This window comes from Calliphora vicina, chromosome 3 (genome assembly GCF_958450345.1).
Source record: "Calliphora vicina chromosome 3, idCalVici1.1, whole genome shotgun sequence".
Classification (NCBI taxonomy): domain Eukaryota; kingdom Metazoa; phylum Arthropoda; class Insecta; order Diptera; family Calliphoridae; genus Calliphora; species Calliphora vicina.
In genome coordinates, this window is record NC_088782.1 from 72,839,380 (window position 1) to 72,861,756 (window position 22,377).

Below are 22,377 nucleotides of genomic sequence, written 5' to 3' on the forward strand. Positions count from 1 at the left end.
CAATTTTATTGTTGCATTGTTTTGCATTCCTTTTTTGATTTCTTTTCTAATTCATTTCAGGTATGTTGGTCCCTGTATGATGTTAATAAATTATTTGAAGAAGAAAAATCTGATGATGAAGGGCAGTCTGAATCAGAGTCAGATTGGGACGAAGACTCGGATCCACAACTTAAGAGAGTGCGATTTCCAAGTTCAGGGCCATCAACATTATAAAAAATTGTTGGGAAATTTTTCACTTTTGCGGCTACCTAAACGGTGTTAAGAATCATTCCTAGGAAGTTCATATGTTCTAGAAAGTTGGTTATTGAGATCTTAGGTACATTTCTGTAGTTGATTGTTTCCTTGAATTTTGAACGGTTTGCTACCTAATACATTTGAATTTTATTGCGTTGTTTCTCTTTTCTCAAATAAAATATATAACACAATTTTATCAAATACTTTACTTTTTCATTCATTAAGTGCGAGAAATAACAAATAATCAATCTTGGCCAAGAGGCTAGGTTACTGAATTTCGATAAATTTAATTAAATATTCTAAATTTAGAAGCAATTTATAAAAAATTATACCAATCGACTTAAAATCACTTTCTGAGTTAATTTAAATGTATGGGGTATGGATTTAGCGTGAGAAATGTCTTAAATATGTGGGTGTTCATATAAAATTTAACGCAAATGAATTAATTATCTTGTTTTGGTAAACCTTAATCCAGCAAATTTTTTGAAAATTGTTTCATTATTGACCAAGATCGAAAATCACTTTAAAGTGAATAATTTTATGAGAATCGGTCAATAAATGCCTGTAGCTCCCATATGAAGGGCACTAAATAATTGGATCTATATCCATTTTTTGTATTGCTTAACCTAGATCTAAGTCTCTTCCCGTAGCTTTAACTATATCAAATTTATATGTGTTATAATAGAATTACTTTATTACGTATTCACTAAGTGTAGGGTACTACATTATCCTACGTTCATACTTATTTTATATCGTTCCATTAATATAGAAAGGTCCTGACTCGAGTTTTTTTGTAAGCATGAGTCAGGTCCTTTCTATATTAAGGTTACGATATGTAATTTCGAATGTAGAGTGATGATGTCCTCAACCAACCTGATTACCACATACATTTCGTCACTTAGCGAGTCATATTTCACTGTAGCACAATGTAATCTACGAAAAACACTTACGCCAACATTTTAATTATTTACTTTATTCAAAATACTGAAATAATGTTTAATACTTGGTTGAATTATCCGCGTAATTCAAACAAAAGAATCCTGTACCATAACCCATTAAGAAAAACAATAAAATTAATATTTAAGTACGCTAATGATTTGATTAGTCCTTCATTTAATTTTTAAAACGCATATGTATGTAATTTTACTCAAAAAATATATATATTTTTTATTATCCATTATGAAATCTGATGCATATATTTGTTTGAATATGAAATTTGTTTATAGGTATATGTATGTCATAACAAGTAGAGCATTTTCCAACCAGGGGAAATGGAAAGGTCAATTGCCAAGGAAACGCAAATTACATTTGCTAAACAGCAGTTAAAGGCACTTCAGCTGCAACATCGGCCACATTACGTTTAATAGCAATTTTAGCAACACCCGATGAACACTCTGAAGCGCCGCCCATTAAAACTAAAAGTAAACCATTGTGTGCCATGCTTTTCCAAATTTTCGATATCCATTTGTTAACACTTTCTATTGTGTTATCGAATGACGATGCACGCAACTCATCGGAAGTTATGTGAAGGTTACAAAGGGTCAATGCGTTTTCCAACGATATTTCTTTGCACTTCCGAACAGCTTCTTTGTTAGATGAGAGTTCATGCAGTAAAAAGCATTTTTGGGAATTGTCCAGTGCCGCCTGTTCAGCTTTTTTTAGTAGTTCTTGCACGGTCGATGGGAGTGGATTGGAAGTTATAATAGCTGTACGTTTATCGCGCTGGGAGGCATGAGCAAATAAATTATTTTTTATTGCATCACCGCTGGCAGCCCGTATTATGTCATGCAACCGTTTCTTTTGTGTTAATATTTCATCTCCGAATTCCATACTGTTGGCTAGTTTAAGTTTAACCAGCTTTAAACTTGAAACTGAATCTTCTACTGAATCGTGACCACCTTCATGTTCCTGTATAGTTTCCTTAAGGAAGGCCATGGCCAATTTTTGCAATTTCGATTTACGCCTACGAACGCCGCTCATATTGAAGCAGACACTCGTATCAATTACGTAGGGATGCATCATTCGCATGGCATTTAAATCACAATTCAATGATTGACCAACCAAAATGGCATCAGGAGGTAAGAGTGCTCTAACTTCCTCATGGACATCTTGCAGAGTTTTAGTTACTTTCAACATGATCTCCTCAGTGATGCCAGAATATTGCGTCAAGTAATCAATAATCTTGTTGGTTGGTCTTACAAGGGTTTCGTATACCGTCTCGCAGTTTTCATTTACGATGGAAATACGAGTCAGTTCATTTATACCTTTAGAAGTACGACACATTTCACAATCGATACCGTAGAGAGGGCTACGATTCGTAACAGGGGCATACTTGTCCTTGGTCATGACATAATTACTGAATTGTTTAGTTAATTCTCCTCTTAGAGGCATTGGGTAACCTTCATCTACCATTTGCAGGGCCGAAAGTAGCAATTTTGTACGTGGAAATTTATCATTAGGATGTATGTCATTATTGGCCAAATCTACGGGAGAGTCTTCTACGGAAAAAATCCCTTTAATCAGAAGTGCCGGGTCTTTATTCAATTCTACTGCTGCCTCCAAAGACCCGTGTTTTTCGATTAGCTCGTGAGCTTGGGCATTCGTTAGAGGCACCTGAGCTAATTCTTCAATCATAACCATTGAGTCGCCATCTTTTTTGCTGCTTGGCATAATCACTTCTAATCTGGTTTCGAAAATTTTGTTTATTTTCTCAAATTTACTTTCATTTGATAAGTAATGATATAATGACAAGCCATCCAGACACACAACTACCGTATGGGACAATTGTTGCGGCTTGTCGAAGAAACACCATCTGTCGGGAGCACAAGGAGACTTTTTGCCTAAGAGTGCTGACATTACTAAATGTTGCAAATCTGTCAGGAATATAGGCGTACGCTCATCATCTTTGACAGAGAGAAGAGCGCGTTGGCCGAATTCCCGTAGTCGCAGATTAGGTATGTTTTCCAGTTGTCGTTTACGTTCTCTCAGCTCTTTTTTAAGTTGTTTATATTGATCCTCTGACAAATTTAAATTTTTCAGTTCTTCCTCCTCCTGACCTGAAGTAGCATCACTGTCGGTAGGATGAACATCATCCATAATCTTTTGTTTCTTGGTCTTGGGCTCCTCAGAGGTGCTGGGAAAACGATTTTTCTTTCCCGATTTTTTTTTATGAGTGACCTGAAAATAATTAAATAATTTGTATCAATCATATCACCAATGTTAACATTTTAATGCTACCTTAGTAAAACCATCGTCATCATTGTTCCCAGCGTCCTGTTTTGTGGTATCTTCAGGGGATTCTTCTTGCCTTTCAGCCATTATTTCTTCTTGTCTGTCCTTGTCGTTCAGTTTCACTAAATTGGCTAAAGCGGCCAATTTCTTTTTCTTCTTTTCGTTACGTTCTTGCTGTTTTGTGGTCAATGTTTTCATTACTTTATGAATGTAATATAAAAAAAACCAAAGAAATTCAAATATCACTGGATCATTTAACTAATATATTTTTCGTAAAATATATTTTTTCTCTACCCATGTGTTCGTATGATTGTTTTTATTTGTTTTGCTTCAGAGTCAACATGTGCTGGTGAGAGAACAAATTACTCAGGGTTGTAGTTTGAAGTATTAAATGGTGTTCCAACAAATTAAGTACTTAATGGGTGCTTTTTGTTTCATTCGTGTTTTCAATTAAAACAAGTTTTATTTTTTGACGTCTAACCTAGCCTTTACATATGTAAGTAAAAATTTAAAAAATTCAATACATTAACACTTTTGCAATAATAATATCAAATATCCATCCATGAGTAGGTGTGATTAATGCATACCTATAGATTTACTAAAATACCAAAAAGTAAAAAAACAAAGAAATTAGTAGAAAAACCCTTCAACACCAAACATAAGCAAAATAAACCTGTTTTGACACAGCTTCTCGTGTTTAAAATTTTGATAGTGATAAAATAATAATAAAATACTTTAGTGCTTTATGACTGCCGGGGTTAATTCATTTTTTAAATAATTTTTCAGAGCGGTACTCTGCCAGTTCATAAGTTGATTTATAAAAGTACGTAATAATAAAACCGTTATTGTGAATACCATATTAGATAAATACATGTTATGTACGGTTGTTACGGTTAAGGGTTAATAAATGTTTTTTAAGTTACTTTGGCAACACTAAATAACTAATACAAAATAATACGAATTGTTGCAACTCTGTTCTGCTGTTCAACAACATGTGGCGTTGCCAATTAGGAAGTCTTTACATTCACATATAGCGATTTTTTATGATTTGTTAAAAACTGTTAATTACTGATTCTGATATTTTTATTAATGGTTCCACTGACCGACCATTTACAGGGCGATGATTCCGGTTAGCAATTTCTATATCTTTGGGAGGAATGCCAAATTTGATTTATAAGTACTGAATTCGGAAGAACCTTATCAAACGTTTTTCTCTATAAATGTGGAGCTTTAATACTATTAAATTATTTAAGAATTGGATCTATATAGGTATGCATCAGAAATATATTTTTTGCTCCGAAGAAGGAACTAATTTTGTTAAGAATTTTTAGGTAAGTCCCCTTTACAATGCAGAAATTCAAAGGCAGACATTTTTCTCATTCTCTTTTGAACTAACCTAAACCTGTGTAATACACACTCTACCTCTAGAACCCCTCGACGACAAACTTCGTATGTCTGCCTTTCAATTTCTGCATTGTAAAAGGGAACTAACGTATTAAATATAGGAATAATAAATTTATAAAATAATTTTTCAAATAACTCATCTTTAACTAGAAAAATTAATCTTCCATTTGAAAGATTTGATGAACCTTACTTGAGAATTTTCTAAAGTTTCGTTTATTATTCTATTAATATTACTAAATATCAAAGGCCTCTGCATATAATGCAGATGATATCCTTTACTAAATAACTCAGATGTCCTCAGATAGTAATACCTTGAATTCATAATATACCATATGAACACTTACTTGTACGAGCTACTCGATTGTGGAATTGCTTGCCAATAAATTTACTTACTGAATTTTTCAATTTGACAATAGTGGATTATATATTAATTTTTCTTATTTGGATTATATTTTTATGTGTGTATTGGAGTCGTTAGAATGTTTTAGATGTTATATTGATCTCTCTTTGTTGTATAGTATATATAAATATAAATACTGGTAATATTATTTTGAAAATAATAATACTTTTATTTGCCAAAGGTCCACATGCATTATTATTGAAATAAATAAAATACGATTTATTTCGGCGATTTTTAATGTACAATATTACGGTACGGTTTTTAGTTTAGAGAATAGTTGGCAACAGTGCATTCAACATTGTTTAATTTAGTGTCAAAATAACAATCAACCGGTCAAGACTGAATTTTTATTAGTCGTTTTACTCTTTATAATATTTGTTAATATTCTGCTCGTATTCAGATTTTAACTAACAAAATTCCTAATAAAAAAATGTTTTAATAAAATATGTGAGAAAAGAATTAAAAAAATTGGTTAAATAGCTAGAGATTCAATGTCAAATTGACGTGTTAAAAAGTTCCACTTAATTCTTCATAGGTAAGAACAACAAAACAAGTAAACAACAAATTGAAAAGAAGGTGTTAGTTTGTGTTATCAATTGCACTCCAAAAACAAAAACCAATTGTAAAGATAAAAAAATGTATATGTACTGTGTCAAATATAAAAATATCTACTAAAAGATAAATAAGTTAAAATATCAATTCCACCACCATTGATTAATATTGGCAATATGTTGTATCTTTTTGATATTAATTACAATTATGTAAATTAATTTGCCTTTAAACCTGTTTTGGTAGTAAACGATTTTTTATAAATAATTTTTTACAATTTCAAACACGCATACATTTATTTATCTTTGTGATGATTAAACAAACAAATTAATAGAACCTTTTTTTATAAATTTTTTATTATTTACATATGCACAGCTTTTCATACAACCTTTGTCTGGTTGTGTTTATTTTTTTTTAGTTTAATAAAATATTGTTTCGGTGGCTTAGCACTTGTGTTTACTAAATGAAGAAACATAATAAATATGTATGTTTATATTTAATACCTATTTGTTTAAAAATTTAAGCTGACGTTTCAGCTCTGTTTTCAACATTTTCTTGCTGCTGATGAGTTGGTCTAATTATATTTTTGTTGCTGCTTCCACCACTACAAACGTTTTTGGATTATGGGTTAACCTACTTTTTAATTCATTTTCTTACGTCTCTTTATTCTCAATATTGTTTTTATTATTCATTTTATTCGAACCGAATTCTTGCTTACGGCAGCTGTTAAATTCAATTTATAATTGTCTGCTTTTTTTTTTGGAGAAATCGCCCATTACTTGTAATTTTCTTTATTTGTGGGTACTCTATCACCTGCATATAATACACACATTCAATACGATTCATTAAATTGATGATCATTTGCTGTTTTGTTGTTGTTTATTCAATGAATAACTCTTTCATGTTTGCAATTTTTCTTCATTCAGTTTATTGACTTTTTTAAGGTCAGTATAAAACATTGATGCAAAGCTTTAATACTACTACATGACAATTTGTTGATGTTATTGTTGTTTGTGCATTAATACCTACATAAATACGTGAAGACATTGAAAATTATAAAAAAATGGTGTAAGTCTTGTTTAAAATATATGGATAGTTTAAACAAATGTATCCATATATGTAAATTACTCTATCTCACTTCCAGACTTGGCATATAAAGTAGTTATTATGAAGGATCGCGCACCAGAGAATTGTATAATCTATTGTTGGATTAGGAATACAACAAAGATAATTGTGAGAAATGCGAAAACAATGGCACATGCAAATCTTCAGGGGCGCTACGAACAAAGTCCCCAAACCACAAATGAATTAAAACCACAAAATTGTGGGCTTAAATCAATATGAATTAAAACCCAAAAGATCTAAATGAAATAAATCTCTAACCAACGGAACTAAACCCACAACCAAAATGAAAAAAAAACGTCTTCGCATACTAAAAACTTTTTGCATTGCCGGCATTCGGCCGTGCGCAAAGGTTTTCTCCTCTGGGGTGTGTTAAAAACCGGCTTCGCCCAGAATGCGCAATGCAAAAAAACTTTTCTGAGCGAAGCCAGAGTAATTTCATTGTGAATTAAATCCCCAATTTTAGAAATGAAATAAATCCCCAGAAAATTAACTAAGTTTCTAAATTTCGTTGTTTCGTTGGTTTTTCTATATACAATTTTGGGGCCTTAATTCATTTGCGGTTTGTGAACTTTGTTCAATGGGGACTTAGTTCTTAACGCTCATTCAGCTAAACAAATGTGGAATATTGTAAGAAGGGGAATAGGTTGGGACAGAAGAGGATGCTGATGATGTAGATCCTAATGAAATGAATAACTTTTTTATTTGCATTCAATCGATAGAACCTACATCGATCTTCATGAACATTTTGGTGGGGGAACTCATTTTCTTTTCATTCGGTCGAAGAATACAATATATTTTTGGTACTTCATAAAATCAAATCTAATGCAGCTTGATATGATTTTACGAATCTAAAGTTCATTAAAATCACATCACTTGTACATCTCATTAATAATACAGTTATAACCTCTGTGTTTCCCAGAGCTCGGAAATGTGGCCGTGTAGTTTCAACAAAAAAAGGAGGAAAGTTCTAGTTTGTTGGAAAATTTACGTCCAATTTTAGCGATTCCGATACATTCAAAGATTTTCGAATATGTTATTAATGATAAGATAATGCATTACAGTGATATTCGCGATAATATGAACTAATTAAAACCAGTACAGTTCACTTTTGCAAGATTGTTAATATTTGCGAATGCCATCTAATTCCCATCTAGAGCAAGGGAAAAATTATTAAGCAGTTGAATTAGAATTTAGCCACTACCCTGTTGATTTAGATTTCAACTCTGTGTAGATAGATAAAATACGTTAAAACAGCTGTTCATATTTAAAAAAGCTTTAAAATATGAACAGCTTAGTTCACTAAGTTCATATTTTAGAGTACCCTATGGTAGTAAAAAGTGTTCATATTATGAATTTATTCATGTTAATAAATCGGGTTTCCGACAGTATTGCAGTGCTACTACTGTTTTAGTAAGTATAACAAATTCTAAAGTAACCATAATAATAGGAAATGTAGGGTTTTACTATCGTTAGATTTATCGAAACTTTCGATACAGAAGATCACTCAATGTTGGTAATGAAACAATGTAAAAATTCATATTTACATGGAACTTTTCAATACATATCATTGGCTGGTATAGATTTCGTTGGTTTAGTTGTTGTTGTTGTAGCAGCAGTGATTGCTGAGTTGACAGCCCTTGGGCGAGTGAACTCGTGTCATTCCGGTGCGTAGAACCGGCTGTCGTGGAAATGTTGGGCTAGTTGTTAAAAGTGGTTACAAGGATCTGTTATAGGTAATTTTTTATGTTATATTTGAATTAGTATAGTAAATGGTATTTTATTGAAAATATTTGAGTACGCGAATGGCGTTCAAATGTTATTTACATCGGAAAGCTATTTTGTTGATGTACTTGGAGTCACGTGGGGAAAAATATCACTGTAACCTCTCTCCATTCTTTAGGAATGTATCCTGTTTCCAGGCTGTACCTAAATATCATTATAAGCCATGGCATGATGGTTAAAATCGCTGGGAATATGCCATCTGGCCCTGGGGATTTATAGGGCTTAAAAGATGACACCGCCCACGAAATTTTCTCCACGCTAACAATGGAGCTAACTAATGCACTTATGTGGATTTGAGAAGCTGCAAGGTGCAGCGGAGCCCTCATTTTCATCATCCCTGCAACCCGAAAAGTGTGTCTCCATAAGTAGTTCCAAAGTTTCGGTACTGCTTTCAGTAAAGTTACCATCTGGTTTCATCAGGAATCCAGGCGTACCAGGATCTTTGGATAGTACCTTTCGTAGACGCGATGCCTCCGTGGTATTCTCCAGTTCCTCACAGAAACGCTCCCAAGATTCCTTCTTTGCCCGTCTGGTTTCCCTTTTGAAAGTGTTGAAGCTTTGACGATAATCGTCCCAGCTCAACAAGTCTTGATCCCTCTTCGCCTTATTATAAAGTTTTCTACATTCCTTCCTTAGCTGAATTAGTCTAGGATTCCACCATGGTTGCCGGAATTTCCTAGGTCCCTGCCGCTCCCTACACGAAACATAGTAGGCTTCCCTTAATGACCTGGATAGAAACTCTACCGAGTCGTCCAAGTCCCGTGTACCATTTAGTCCATCCATTGCTGGAGGTGGTATGGTGTCACTAAGATTACTGAAATTGACCCAGTCGGTTTTCCTAGGATTTCTAAAGGGTTTTTCCCTATCCAGTGTAAGCTGTATCGTAAAAACTATCCTGTAGTGATCGGAGAAAGAGCACTAGAGTGAAACTCTCCAATCAAGAATTCTAACTAAATTCTAATAAAACTCTGTTTGAATAAACAAGCAAAATAAAAAATTCAAAAAATATATATTAAAAGTGTTTTAAAAATAGATAGAGACTATTAAAAACATAAAATAATAAAAATAATACTTGTTGAACATAACGATAGTTATAAAATCAAAGTATTTATCATTGAAAGAATAAAATATCTTTAAAAATACTAAGATGGCTGATTGCAGTAAATGCAGATCAGCAATTAGAGGAGAAAGTGGTGTAAGATGCAGTGGAGTATGTGATAAGGTGTATCATTGCAGATTAATCTGTACCACTCTCAGGCCGCTTGGGTTCATCACTGCGCTTCACCGCGGGCAAGATCAACCGGAGTTGGTTTAGCCCGTACTTAATGACGCCTTGCGAAGAACGCAGGAGTCGGAGGGAATCTGAACCGATTTTGATCCAGAGATCCTTGCCTTCTCCTTTGTTCCTCGAGCGTCCTCGTTCGATCGTCCAGTCCTCTGTGCCAAGTTCCTTGTTCTGACGCTTTATAAGTGTTAGCGTGGCTTCGTCCTCCAAAAGAGGAGGAGGAACCCACTCTCTCACCGTCGTACGAAAAGGTACTTGATCCAGTGGGACGATTTCGATTCTTGCATTGGGCCAGAGTTCGCCAACTCCTCGGATACAGTTTCTGAGAAAGCCTAGAGCCTTCTCGTTACCACACCCGATGATCTTGACACCCTTTAACCATTTGGCGCCGTCGAATGCAGTGAAGGAATCATCCTCACTGCATGCGAGTTCGTCAACTAGTGCCCGCAAGATCTTCTCCTCCAGAAGCAGCCATCTGTCCGTAGTCATTTTCCCATCAGGTTGACTACGATCAATGATGGCTACTTGTAGCTCAGGTGCTGATGATGAGCTAGTTGATGGTTTCAGCCGCTTACCCTCAGACACCTGCGTTTCACCTGACCTTTGCCGCTTAATACTAGGCCTGCTAGCTGGACCTTTGGCAACCGACGCGGTTCCTCGAGTAGAGGAGATTGCGGACAGCACCTTGGGTGTTGTGCTAGCAGACTTCGTCGTGCCGCATTGGTCATCACCTCTCTTTGGTCCCGACGTGGCCCTCTTTGATGTAGATGGGCGTACGTCAAGATCCTCCGAGACGGTGATCGTGTTCGGTCCAGTGCTGGCATGGGGCACATGTTTAGATGTGATCACCTGCCTGCTCTGGTTTGGTTCGGTCGTATTCTTGACTGGCCTGACCTCCACAACAGTAGTATTTAGCATAGCCTCATACTTCTGTATGTGGTAGGTATGTTTACGCCGTAAACGCTTTTCCCTGGTGGTCAAGGACGCGGGATCTCGTGAGTCCAACGTCCTGACATACCGGAGAGAGTGTTTGTAGCTCGCCAACCTTTTCCGTTCGTCCTGTTCTGAGTCCTGTTTCTTGTTTTTCTGTTCTTTGTCTCCCTTTGCAGGGTCATGGGCCTCCGGATTGTGTACGTCTTCCATCGCTTTTAGCGGCTCGGAGGACACCATGAGTAAGTCCTCCTCATCAGTCTCATAAAGGTTTAACCCTTTCAGACCTGAGAGGTTGTCGTCACTGTCGTCCAAAGTCACTCTTTCCTGTCTTGTCAGAAAACTGTTCGGTCTGTCGTTAATCCCAATAGCATCACCGACTACCAGACCCGGGATATTCGTCTGATTCTGATATTCGACCCCACAGCCGCTCTTAACATAGTGGACAGACGCTATGAGGTATGGGGAGGGTAGTTCTTAGATCACATCCTTAGGATGCTTAAGCCCCTGCACCGTGCCCGAAGACTCAAGGTGACTACCCACAGCAGGGGACATTAGGGCTATATCTTGTGGAAAATCTTGTGTCAAATTTTATTACTTTTTTATTTTTTTATAGTAAAAAAATAGATTCGAGCCAGGTTGATTATTGTTAAAAACTACTTTCGTTTTTTGAAAAAAAAAAAAAAATGAAAAAATTATCAAAAAATGTAAAAAAGTTATATACCTAATGTACATACAATTAAACAAATATCTAAACATTTAAGAAAATTGGCAATGAAAATAGGATCCTTGTAGTTTTATTAAGGTTAAATGAGAGAAAACATGTGTATGGGATAATTAATTTTAATACCTTTATGAATGTAGCCACGTTCATTTAGTGATGGAATTTCCAAAGTTTGTTTCGAACATCAATATTTTGTTACTTTTTGTTTCTATAATTACGTTTTCGACTTTTGATGAATATTTGTGTATACATACATGTGAAGTGTGCGTTTTTCACTTTTAAACAAAAACAGGATTTTGATTGCTAGTAAAAAAAAAACAAGTAACTTGTTAAATTTGTCTGGGATATATTTTGGACACACTTCATACCGGTATAATTTAAATTTAGCTATTAAAAGTGCAATGATTTAGTCTACAGATTTTTTTATTTAAAAAAGTTTAAATCAAGTTTTTAGGTGACAAAATAAAATATTTGAACTAATGTAGCAAAATTGGTTAGAGTTTATTAAACTAAGCGTTCTCTATTTCGGATACATTGACAAATCTGTTGGAAATTTTTAAGTCATACTTTTTCTTATACAGGAAACTTTATGACCTAAAAAAAAACTAATTTTATTGATTAATTAAATATAGTATTGTATTCAAAAACTCCAGTCTGACTTACTTTATTCGATAAGAAATTATAAATTTGTAAGAGCTATGTAAATGAATAGATGTCTTTGAAGTCAGCATTTAAAGATTTATATTACAAAATGTCTGCGATAAAAAATAATATGTACAGTAGGGTGGGTCGATTTTTTTCATAAAAAATTGTATAGCAGAAACGCATTCTACGGAAAATTCTAAGAAATTTTCCCCAAGAAATCATAGGTCTATGATTTCTTGGTTTTATTTTTGGTATTATTTTTTATCGCAGACATTTTGTAATATAAATCTTTAAATGCTGACTTTAAAGACATTAATTTTTGACCTATGGTTTCTTGAGGAAACTTTCTTAGAATTTTCCGTAGATTGCGTTTCTACTATACGATTTTTTACTTTTTTTATCGTCCATACAATTCGACACGGCCTAATGTACAGATATACATACGTATATATGTATTTGTTCCATCACATAAAATAAAGTTAAAACCAAAATACTTATAATAGTAATTGTACCAAGTGCTTGATTCTTTATCTTGAAACTTTTAAAGTCAACAATGTACGAGTTTTAATTTTTATCATTTTGCTTTCAAATGAATACAGACGAAGGCAAAACAATGATAAACCCTACACTAAGTAAATGAGCAAAAATATTTTTCTTTTAAAATTTCAATAATTTGTTTTTTTAATGGACTTATCATCACATTACTTATTTTACTGATATGTTTTAAAATCTCAAATTTCACAAAAAGTGGACATAGCTCGTTTGCAGACTAAGCCAACGATATATACGAGTAATAAATTTTTTTACAGAGTAAAGATTGTATATTTTTATACCCTTCACCATGAGTGGCAAGGGTACATATAAGTTTGTCATTCCGTTTGTAATTTCCACATTTTTCATTTGCGACCCCACAATGTATATATATTCTGAATCGTTATAGATAGCGAAATCGATATAGCTATGTCCGTCTGTATGTTGAAATCAACTTTCCGTAGCCTCCAAATAACTTACATGATTCATAGATCAATATATCGGGAATTCGGCTCAGTTGCTATTTAAAATTCACGAAATCGGACCACAAATGGCTGAGATATAAGGCAAAAACCGGGACAACCTTGATTTTTGGCGTATCTTTGATCTACATATATCTGGGTTTAATATAGACAATATGGATATCTAATGATAGATATTTTAAAGTCCATTGCAACGATGTATATAAGGCTATAGTAAGTTGGACCTACAATGGGTCAAAATCGGGAAAATATTTTTTAACCCGAATTTTTTTTATCAACAATTTTGAAAAAACTGTTTTAAAAATATATTAATTTAACTAGCTGAACCCGGTATATTATACAGTCCGCGTTGCTGGTCCTTACAATAATTATGTTTTATATTGCATCCCGATTTGAATATATAGTGCCGGACAAAAAAAAGCACGGACTCCCCCGACCTGACATCGCACCCGAAACACTGAGGTGGTCATTTGACAAAGTTGTAGCAGATATCTATAAGTACAGTGGCATGATATGCCCTTAAAAAAAAGAAACGGACGTATTTAAGGCAAATGGGATATTATATTAATGAATTCATCTTAATGACAGGGGATATACGTTTCTTTTTTTTTATTTACTCGGGAGCAAACCACATACTAAACATGAATTTTCCAAATGTAAGCCAGCAATAGTCAACGATTGGCCTTTAGTCAGTCAGTTTCAATTAATTCGCTCATTGAGCTTGTTGACATCATCATTTTTTGGTACCAAAATTGCACGTTCCCACAGTCAATCCGAATTTTTGTAGTTGGTTGTAAGACTTGTGCATACCTTGTCGACAACGGATTAAATATTCATTTGCATTTGGCAGAAGTTCGGCGGGAACGAAATCTGATTTGTCGACGTTGTTTACTATATTAGTTGTACTTTCGGAAATTTTGTTTATCATCGGTGATAATACAATGTTAACAGCGGCCTACTTGTTTTATCGAACGATATGAAAATTTGGTTTGTACCGGACATGTTACACCAAATCATTCGCATCAGAGTACACCACTGCGAATTAAAATTTTTAGAATGATGTTAAGCAACGAAATTAATATTAGCATTGTTTGATCGTTGGGAATGAAAAAAAGCATTTATTTCTCGAATGATGAAATAAAAATAATTTTTTGACAATTTTTTTTTTGGATTTTTTTTTATTTGCCAAAGTTTGGCCACAATTACTGACCTTGAAATCATTAGCGGTATAGTGTCATTAGCGGTATAGTGTAAAAATTTGATTTTACCATGCCCCTCCGCCCACAGACCGAAAATCAAAAATCTGAAGATTCACTGAGAATTTGATAAAAATCGGTCCAGCCATATCTCCGGAACCACTATGCAAACTTCACATGAACCATCTACAGACCATCCCCAATGTACCCTGAAATTTTGGTTGAAATCGGACGACCCGTTTTCGCAGTTAGTGGTGACATCTAAATGTACACTTCTTTTTATATATAAGATTAAATTTATTGAGACTTAAAAATTTTATAATATAGTTTAAATAACAATAATTTTTTGAAAAACTTAAAATTATATAGTATTATTTTAATTATAATAAAATGATCATATGCACTTGCTTAAACCATGAACCGTAGATTAAATTAAATAAATAAGTAAATGTTACAAACGTAGTACAGTGTTTGCTCTCGACACTTACATTAATAAATAAAGCAATTTTTTAAAAATATTAAAAAACAAATTGGAAAAAAAAATTTTGTTTACCTAAAAATATTTAAAAAAAATGTTTAAAGTATAATTTGGTGAAGAGTATATAAGATTCGGCACATGTTTAAAATTGGATACTTTCAAATTAAACTTAGATTTGTTATCAATTGTAATACAAACCGACTATTCATAAACAAAACTTTATTTTACCATCAACATCCATAACAAAAAAAGGGTAATGGAAAACAAAAACTTCAAGTAAACGATGTCTGCAATGTGCTAAGACTGCAATATACAATGCTCATTTATGCTTCATATCAAACCGAAATTGTTTTGTAGCTTTTTAATCCTTAAAATAAGCAATAAAATATGTTTGTCTAATTAAAATCAATGTTTTATTTCAGGTTGAAAATGTATTTATAACCTCCTGATACTAATTTCTCAGTTCAGAGATAGTCGACCCTTAATGCATATTGGGACACATTTGTCCCAAGAGATTTTCAGTAATCTACTTACATTTTTATTTTTTCTTTTTATATATGTTTAAAATAGCTCTTAATACTTTACAAAGTGCACTCAGATTCTCAAAAACTTTTGCGTACTAGTTTTGTGCGTGAAAGGGTTAAATATACAATAATATACAATATTTACATGGTCGTAGTAAAACTCTGGGGCAGAACTATTTATAATTTTTTTTAAATATTTGCATTGAATTATAATGCCAACTAAATTTTATGGAAAATAAATAATTGTAATATAATCAAATTAAGATTTTTCTTTGCTACTGTGATGATTAGTGAACACAAAAGTGAATGAACAAAATATGCAGGGGTTCTCATGTAGCAACTCTGTTTTGTTGGTGTCCATAGATAACGGAAATATTTTTAGTTTTTCCCTATCACTTCGGTTTAGTGAAATAACGGTATTCTTAAAGTTACTAATTCAAAACGTCATAAATATTTTATTTTGAAAATAATTTTAAAATTGTTTCTTTTGTTGGAAAGATATCAGTTTTATATTTTTTTATTTTTATATTTAGAGAGATATTTTTTTTAGATATAAACATTTTATTTTCAGTGTACAATACAATACATGTAATTTACCGTTGAAAAAAGTTATTTTATCAATTAAGTCACGCAGTGAAAATATCAAAGCGTATAATGCTCAATTAATGTTACTACATACACTATTATCTGGATAAAACGAATTTCTGGATTTCTGCAGCCCACACATTTTTTAATTTTAATTATGAATTTAAGACTTAACATTTGCAATTGAGGAAACTGTAACCACATTTTTAAGACGCCAGTCAAGAAAACTCGACCAAATGTTTTGTACACCAAACACAATTGTAAAGAATTACTCGTACTGTACATATTGTACACACAAACAAACTACAAACTGTTATCAGTAAATTTTGTTGAAATATTTGTGTTAACAAGTATATTTTTTTCTCTTTTACTTTCAGCAAATTTTTTATTATTATTTTAGTTTGTGCTTTAAAACACGTAAATGAGTAAATAAACAAAAACAAAATAAAGTAAAAAATTAAACTAGCAGCCATCAAAGTTCCATACGCAATATTTATTTAATTTATTTATATTTGCAAAATTTCATTTGAGAAAAGTCTTGATGAAACGTTAGAGTTTAAGCGGACCAAACAAAAAAAAATCATTAAACAACCACCACAACTATGAGGCGACCTAATATCAAGTGGCTTTTTAAAACTGGCTGTCTACTTATCATAGTTGGAACATTATTCATACTTTTAACGGGATACTTATCAGCCAGTCCATATACAAATCGTTTGCCAAATCAGCGACCGAATGCAGCGCCATATGAACTGCAACAGAGACAGAACAGAAAACTTGGAGAACCCTTGCTAGATGACCAACCAGTGGGACCAGCACCGGTAAATGAACAGTCCCATAAAGATCATGCAAGAAAGCCACCACCATTTGTGCCACCTGTACAACACCCTCAAATTAATAAAAATGACCAGCAGAATGCCATTGAGGAAGAAGAGTTAAATAATGCAATTGATGAAGAAGATCCCAATCAGCAACAAGAAAATGTTGTTGAAAACGATCAAAAACCACAACAAGAACAACAACAACAAATACTGCCACCAAATCAAACGAAAAAAGATTGGCACGACTATACAGCCATGGAACGTGATGTCAAGCGTATTGGTTTCGGCGAACAGGGTAAACGTGCCACAAACAATGACGAATCGACGCGGGATTTAGAGCGCAAAATGTCTTTAGAAAATGGTTTCAATGCCTATTTGTCAGATATGATATCGGTAAATCGTTCAGTGCCCGATATACGGAATAAGGGGTGAGTTTTCTTATTATATTACTCAACAGCTAAAAATAAATTATCTTGCAATACACATTTTGTATAAGAAATTTGAGGATGTTATATTCATCAATCTAGGATAGTCAGTTATTTAGAACGATTAACCATTTTCCAAAAATTTAGTTAAAAAAATACAAGAGTAAAAAACAAAGTCAAGCTTACTAGAATATGGAACGATTGGTACAAGTATAAATTGTGCGTCAATAAGGAGATCTCAATGCAGCAAAACGTAAAATATAGATGTTTTACTGCGGAATTGACTACCTATAAATTATTATGGAAGATGCGGGAATGCCTAAAAAATAAGACCCAACAAATTATTATGGAAGATGCGGGAATGCCTAAAAAATAAGACCTTTTTTTACTACACATGTAGGAATTCGACTGGTAAGAATTTAGGTTTACATTAATGAGATAGTAGCCCACAGGATTTTTGTACTCTGTTGAGGAGTTAGATACAGCAACTGTCCTAGATTACAGAGTCTTTGACAAAAATTACTAAGTGAAAAATTTCACGATGAACTGATGAATATAGCTAGTCAGGATTTGAGCAATCTACTATGCTTTATCGGGTGAGTAGGTTGGCTTTTGGTGTTTCGAAATGTCTTTTCTTCTTCAAATCTTACTTTTTTCTTTCCACTTATCTGGATAACCCCATAGATCTACGAGTGGAAGTGTATTTTACAGTGCATATCCCTCCCATACGATATCAATGACTCACAGTACGATGCCCTTTTTCGACCTTTTGGATCACATTAATACCTATTGTAGCAGATTCTGAGCTTTGCTCTATATAACAGCCTCCTTATTGTCGATCTTTGATCCCTAAGTTCTGTGATCCAATATTTTTTATGTCAGTAAAAATTAGTTTATAGCTTTCCCATAAAACTTTAGAGAATTTATTTTCATTCACATTTCGAATACTTCGTCTGGCTTGTATTCGAAATGGGTCCTAGTTTCATCGAAATTCAACAATCTTCTACAAGATTATTACCACTTTCAGATAATATAATATCATGACTTCCTCCATAGTTTTATTCATGAAAGTTCGCTCTGCAATTCATCATTTACCGACATCGACATGTCAACGTTTAAAATAATGTTTGTATGTGCCGCAAATAGAGATTCTTCAAATGATGAACATTTTTTAGTAGTGTTATCTTTAATTTATATTAGGGTATTCAATCGTTTAACCGTTAATCGGTTAACCGATTAATTTTGGACGGTTAACAGTTCGAATAATTTAAAATTGCCGATATTCAAATAACAAATAAACCGATTAATTTGTGTCGATTAACCGAAATTTATTTTTTTTGCCCTTTAAAAAATTTGTTTGTATTTATTTTTCCCTTTCAATTCAAATACAAATTTCAAATTAAAATTAGATATTTTTGAACATCCAATAAACATGATTAGTGAGTATGTATAACGACTGACATATTTAATTTACATGTCTTTGCAACTTTGTTTGTAAACATGTATAGACGAAACTTATTTTTGAAATGAGTCTTTTATCATAACTAAACGAAACTATTAAATTAATCAAAATCTAAAACAATCCAAAAAGGAATATTCTTTATCATGCTTTTGATTTCTCCAACATATACAATCAGCGAGAAAGTTTATTTCCAAGAAAAGTTTTATTAAATCTAAAGAAAAAAATCGATTAAATTATATTCTTTTTATAAAAGATTATTTCAGAAGATCTCACAAAAACCCTAAAAAACTCACACATCGCTCATTTGCTGCAACAACGTCATAATTCAAAAAAAGTTGTTTCGAGAAAAACGTCTTGGAATGTTTTATGACATTTTGCTATTTCTTAAATAAATTTTCAACAAATCATGTGATTTCAGAAATATAAATAGTAGATGTTAATCAGCCTTATCATGTAAGGCGTAGTCGTTTTACGACAACGAAAGTTTCGTACTAGATTAAAGAAATTATTCAACCTGTTTCATTAATCTAGTACGAAACTGTCGTTGTCGTAAAACGACTTCGCCTTAAATGATAAGGCTGAATATCTTTCTAATCTGTATTTAACCCAAATTTTTACTTATCAAATATACGAGAAAACATGAATTTAAATTTTGATGTTTACAACAAAAAAAACTCTCACACAAAAAATAATTGACTTTTTTGAAAACTGATAAAACTGTATGAAAGATTAACAACGGCGCATATTTTGTATTACTCAGTTCAAAAAACACGGATTTTGAGTTATGACATTGTTGCAGCAAATAGGCGATATGTTTACAAAAATGATCTCAAATACCTTATTTGCCGTTTTTTTATGTTTTTGTACACAAAATTCGTTGTTGTATTTTCAATATAAAATTGAAATAGAAATTATTCGGTTAATCGAATAATTTAAAATTAACCGATTATTAACCGAATAAATCTAAAACTCGATTAATTGAATACCCTAATTTATATACATACACCTTATAATGTCTACTTTCCCTCGATTACAGCTGTCGCACAAAACAATATCTTCCAGAACTGCCAACGGTGAGCATAGTCATTCCATACTTCAATGAACACTTTAGTGTTCTAATACGCTCAGTACACAGTTTAATGAATCGTTCGCCGCCCGAATTGTTAAAGGAAATCATATTAGTCGATGACTTTAGCGATCGTGAATATCTGTTCAAGCAATTGGATCAGTATGTAGCCGAGAATTTCCCAAAGCTGGTACAAATTATACGCTTGAACAAGAGAACTGGTCTAATCGGAGCCCGCATGGCTGGGGCACGTAAGGCTACAGCTGAGGTCCTAATATTTTTGGATTCGCATATAGAAGCAAACTATAATTGGCTGCCACCTCTATTGGAACCGATAGCCATCAATAAACGCACTGCTGTGTGTCCCTTTATCGATGTCATCGATCACAGCAATTTTGAGTATCGTGCTCAGGATGAAGGAGCACGTGGTGCTTTTGATTGGGAGTTTTACTATAAACGTTTGCCACTGTTGCCAACAGATTTGGAAGATCGCACCAAACCTTTCAAGAGTCCAGTTATGGCTGGAGGACTGTTTGCGATTTCTCGTGAGTTTTTCTTTGAGTTGGGTGGTTACGATGAAGGTTTGGACATCTGGGGAGGTGAACAATACGAATTAAGTTTCAAAATATGGATGTGTGGTGGTGAAATGTACGATGCTCCATGTTCTCGTGTAGCCCATATCTACAGAGGTCCCCGCAATAGTTCACCCAGTCCTCGTAAAGGGGATTATGTTCATAGAGTAAGTTAAACAAATAATTTCCATTCGCTGTAAATTTACATAACCTTCTTATTTTTTAGAATTATAAACGTGTTGCGGAGGTGTGGATGGACGAATATAAAAACTATTTATATGAGCATGGCCAGGGCATCTACGAGCAAATTGACGCTGGAGATTTGACAGAACAGAAAGCCATACGCACAAAACTTCAGTGCAAATCGTTCAAGTGGTTCATGGAAAATGTGGCATTTGATTTAGTCAAGGTTTATCCACCAATTGAACCTCCAGACTATGCTTATGGCGCTCTGCAGAATTTAGGAACGCCTTCATTATGTGTCGACACACTTGGTAAACCTCGCCATTCCGAAGTTGGTTTATATCCCTGCCATGATGATCTCACACGTCCAGGACGCAACCAAAATTGGGCTCTAAGTTGGCATAGAGATTTGCGTTTGCGTCGCAAACTAGACTGCTTGGATGTCCAACAGACGTATAAAAATGCTCCGGTTTGGTTGTGGGATTGTCACGGTCAAGGTGGCAATCAATTCTGGTCATATGATCGTGAAAACAAATGGTTAGTTCATGGCCGAAATAAGGGCAGCAGCAAAAGATGTTTGGAAGCTTCGCCGAGAGACCGTAAGCTCTTTGTTAATGTTTGCGATGAAGATAACCAGCATATGCAATGGTCCTTCGGTGTTTTTAATACCACAGCACTGGATAGTTTTTGGGAGGGAATTCCCAAGACCCATTAATGTGTCTGTCCATAGCAACAGTATGTGATTACCCTTTGTACTTAATTATATGTGTTTCTTTTTTATTTTGAGAACATAGTTCTAGTGACAGAGACTCGTATAATGATAATGACGACGATGGTTCTGTCGATTGATTCTTTATACAAAATTTAAACTGAAAGTAGATGTAAATAAGTTCATGCACAAGACATTAGCATTAAAGTACTAACTAACGTATTCTAGTTTTAAAACATTTTAATTTTATTTTAATAATGCCAAGTATTGTTATACATATTCTTCTTTTTAACAAAACTGAAAACAAAATCCACGTTTGCCAATATTTTATTACTATTTATTTTTAAGTTTTTTTTGCAATAGATATAAATAAATACAAAATAAAACGAAAAAAATTAAATCAAAAATAAAGTGTTCTATTATACAATTAGTTAATTGTTATGTAATGATTTGTATTGTAAACGACAATGTTTTTCAATAAAGCAATAAGTAGTTTTTAAAATTGTATTTGTAACTTATTTTAAACACACATTTTAGAGTTAAAACAGTTACTTCCTAATTAGCTTCGCAAATGTTCGTATTTGTTCTAGTATTTAATATGTGAATCGCTGCACGCTAGCAAGCAATTGTTGTAAATTTTATATAGAGAGTTATCAGATCTGCTGATTTTTTTTATTCAATCACTTATTATTAGAAGTAGGTTTAGTAGGCCTTCTAGGACACCTTAGAGAAGGCACGGTGGAATGTGTAAACAGCAGGTTTTCTCCAGGCAACAGAGTTTAATACATTTATATACCCTGCACCACCATAGTGGGGAGGGTATATCGGGTTAGTGCTGATGTTTGTAACGTGCAAGAATATTGGCCTTGTAGGTACTTTACTAATTATACTTTGTATTTAAAAATTATTTTCAATCAATATTTCATTTTTAATGTTGTAAAAATAATTTGATAAATTTTCATTCGATTTAAAATTTTCAAACTATCTATTACATTTGTGTCATTAAATAAATTATTTTAATTTTATAAATAAAT

The 22,377-nt window shown here is 33.2% G+C and overlaps 2 protein-coding genes across 2 annotated transcripts; one reads left to right on the top strand and one right to left on the bottom strand.

Annotated features, from left to right (window-relative positions):
- Positions 1-1,372: 1,372 nt before the first annotated feature.
- Rexo5 (RNA exonuclease 5) lies at positions 1,373-3,809 on the bottom strand. Its single transcript, XM_065503573.1, has 2 exons — positions 3,472-3,809; positions 1,373-3,411 (listed from the first exon to the last, which is right to left on the bottom strand). The coding sequence occupies exons 1-2, from the start codon at positions 3,661-3,663 to the stop codon at positions 1,546-1,548; spliced, it is 2,058 nt and encodes a 685-aa protein (XP_065359645.1). The 5' UTR covers positions 3,664-3,809; the 3' UTR covers positions 1,373-1,545.
- A 1,819-nt stretch (positions 3,810-5,628) lies between these two features.
- Positions 5,629-21,845, top strand: Pgant6 (Polypeptide N-Acetylgalactosaminyltransferase 6). The gene is made up of 4 exons (XM_065503174.1): positions 5,629-5,804; positions 16,483-17,354; positions 19,850-20,618; positions 20,678-21,845. Exons 2-4 carry the CDS (start codon positions 16,708-16,710, stop codon positions 21,347-21,349), a joined length of 2,088 nt encoding a protein of 695 aa, XP_065359246.1. The 5' UTR covers positions 5,629-5,804; positions 16,483-16,707; the 3' UTR covers positions 21,350-21,845.
- Positions 21,846-22,377: the final 532 nt, after the last annotated feature.

Excerpts from the sequence above, each read along its gene's own strand:
- Pgant6 (XM_065503174.1), top strand. The coding sequence starts at position 16,708 with ATGAGGCGACCTAATATCAAGTGGCTTTTTAAAACTGGCTGTCTACTT. Across the intron at positions 17,355-19,849 it reads CCCGATATACGGAATAAGGG|CTGTCGCACAAAACAATATC; the intron begins GTGAGTTTTCTT and ends CCTCGATTACAG. Across the intron at positions 20,619-20,677 it reads AAGGGGATTATGTTCATAGA|AATTATAAACGTGTTGCGGA; the intron begins GTAAGTTAAACA and ends CTTATTTTTTAG.
- Rexo5 (XM_065503573.1), bottom strand. The coding sequence starts at position 3,663 with ATGAAAACATTGACCACAAAACAGCAAGAACGTAACGAAAAGAAGAAA. Across the intron at positions 3,412-3,471 it reads ATGACGATGGTTTTACTAAG|GTCACTCATAAAAAAAAATC; the intron begins GTAGCATTAAAA and ends AATTATTTTCAG.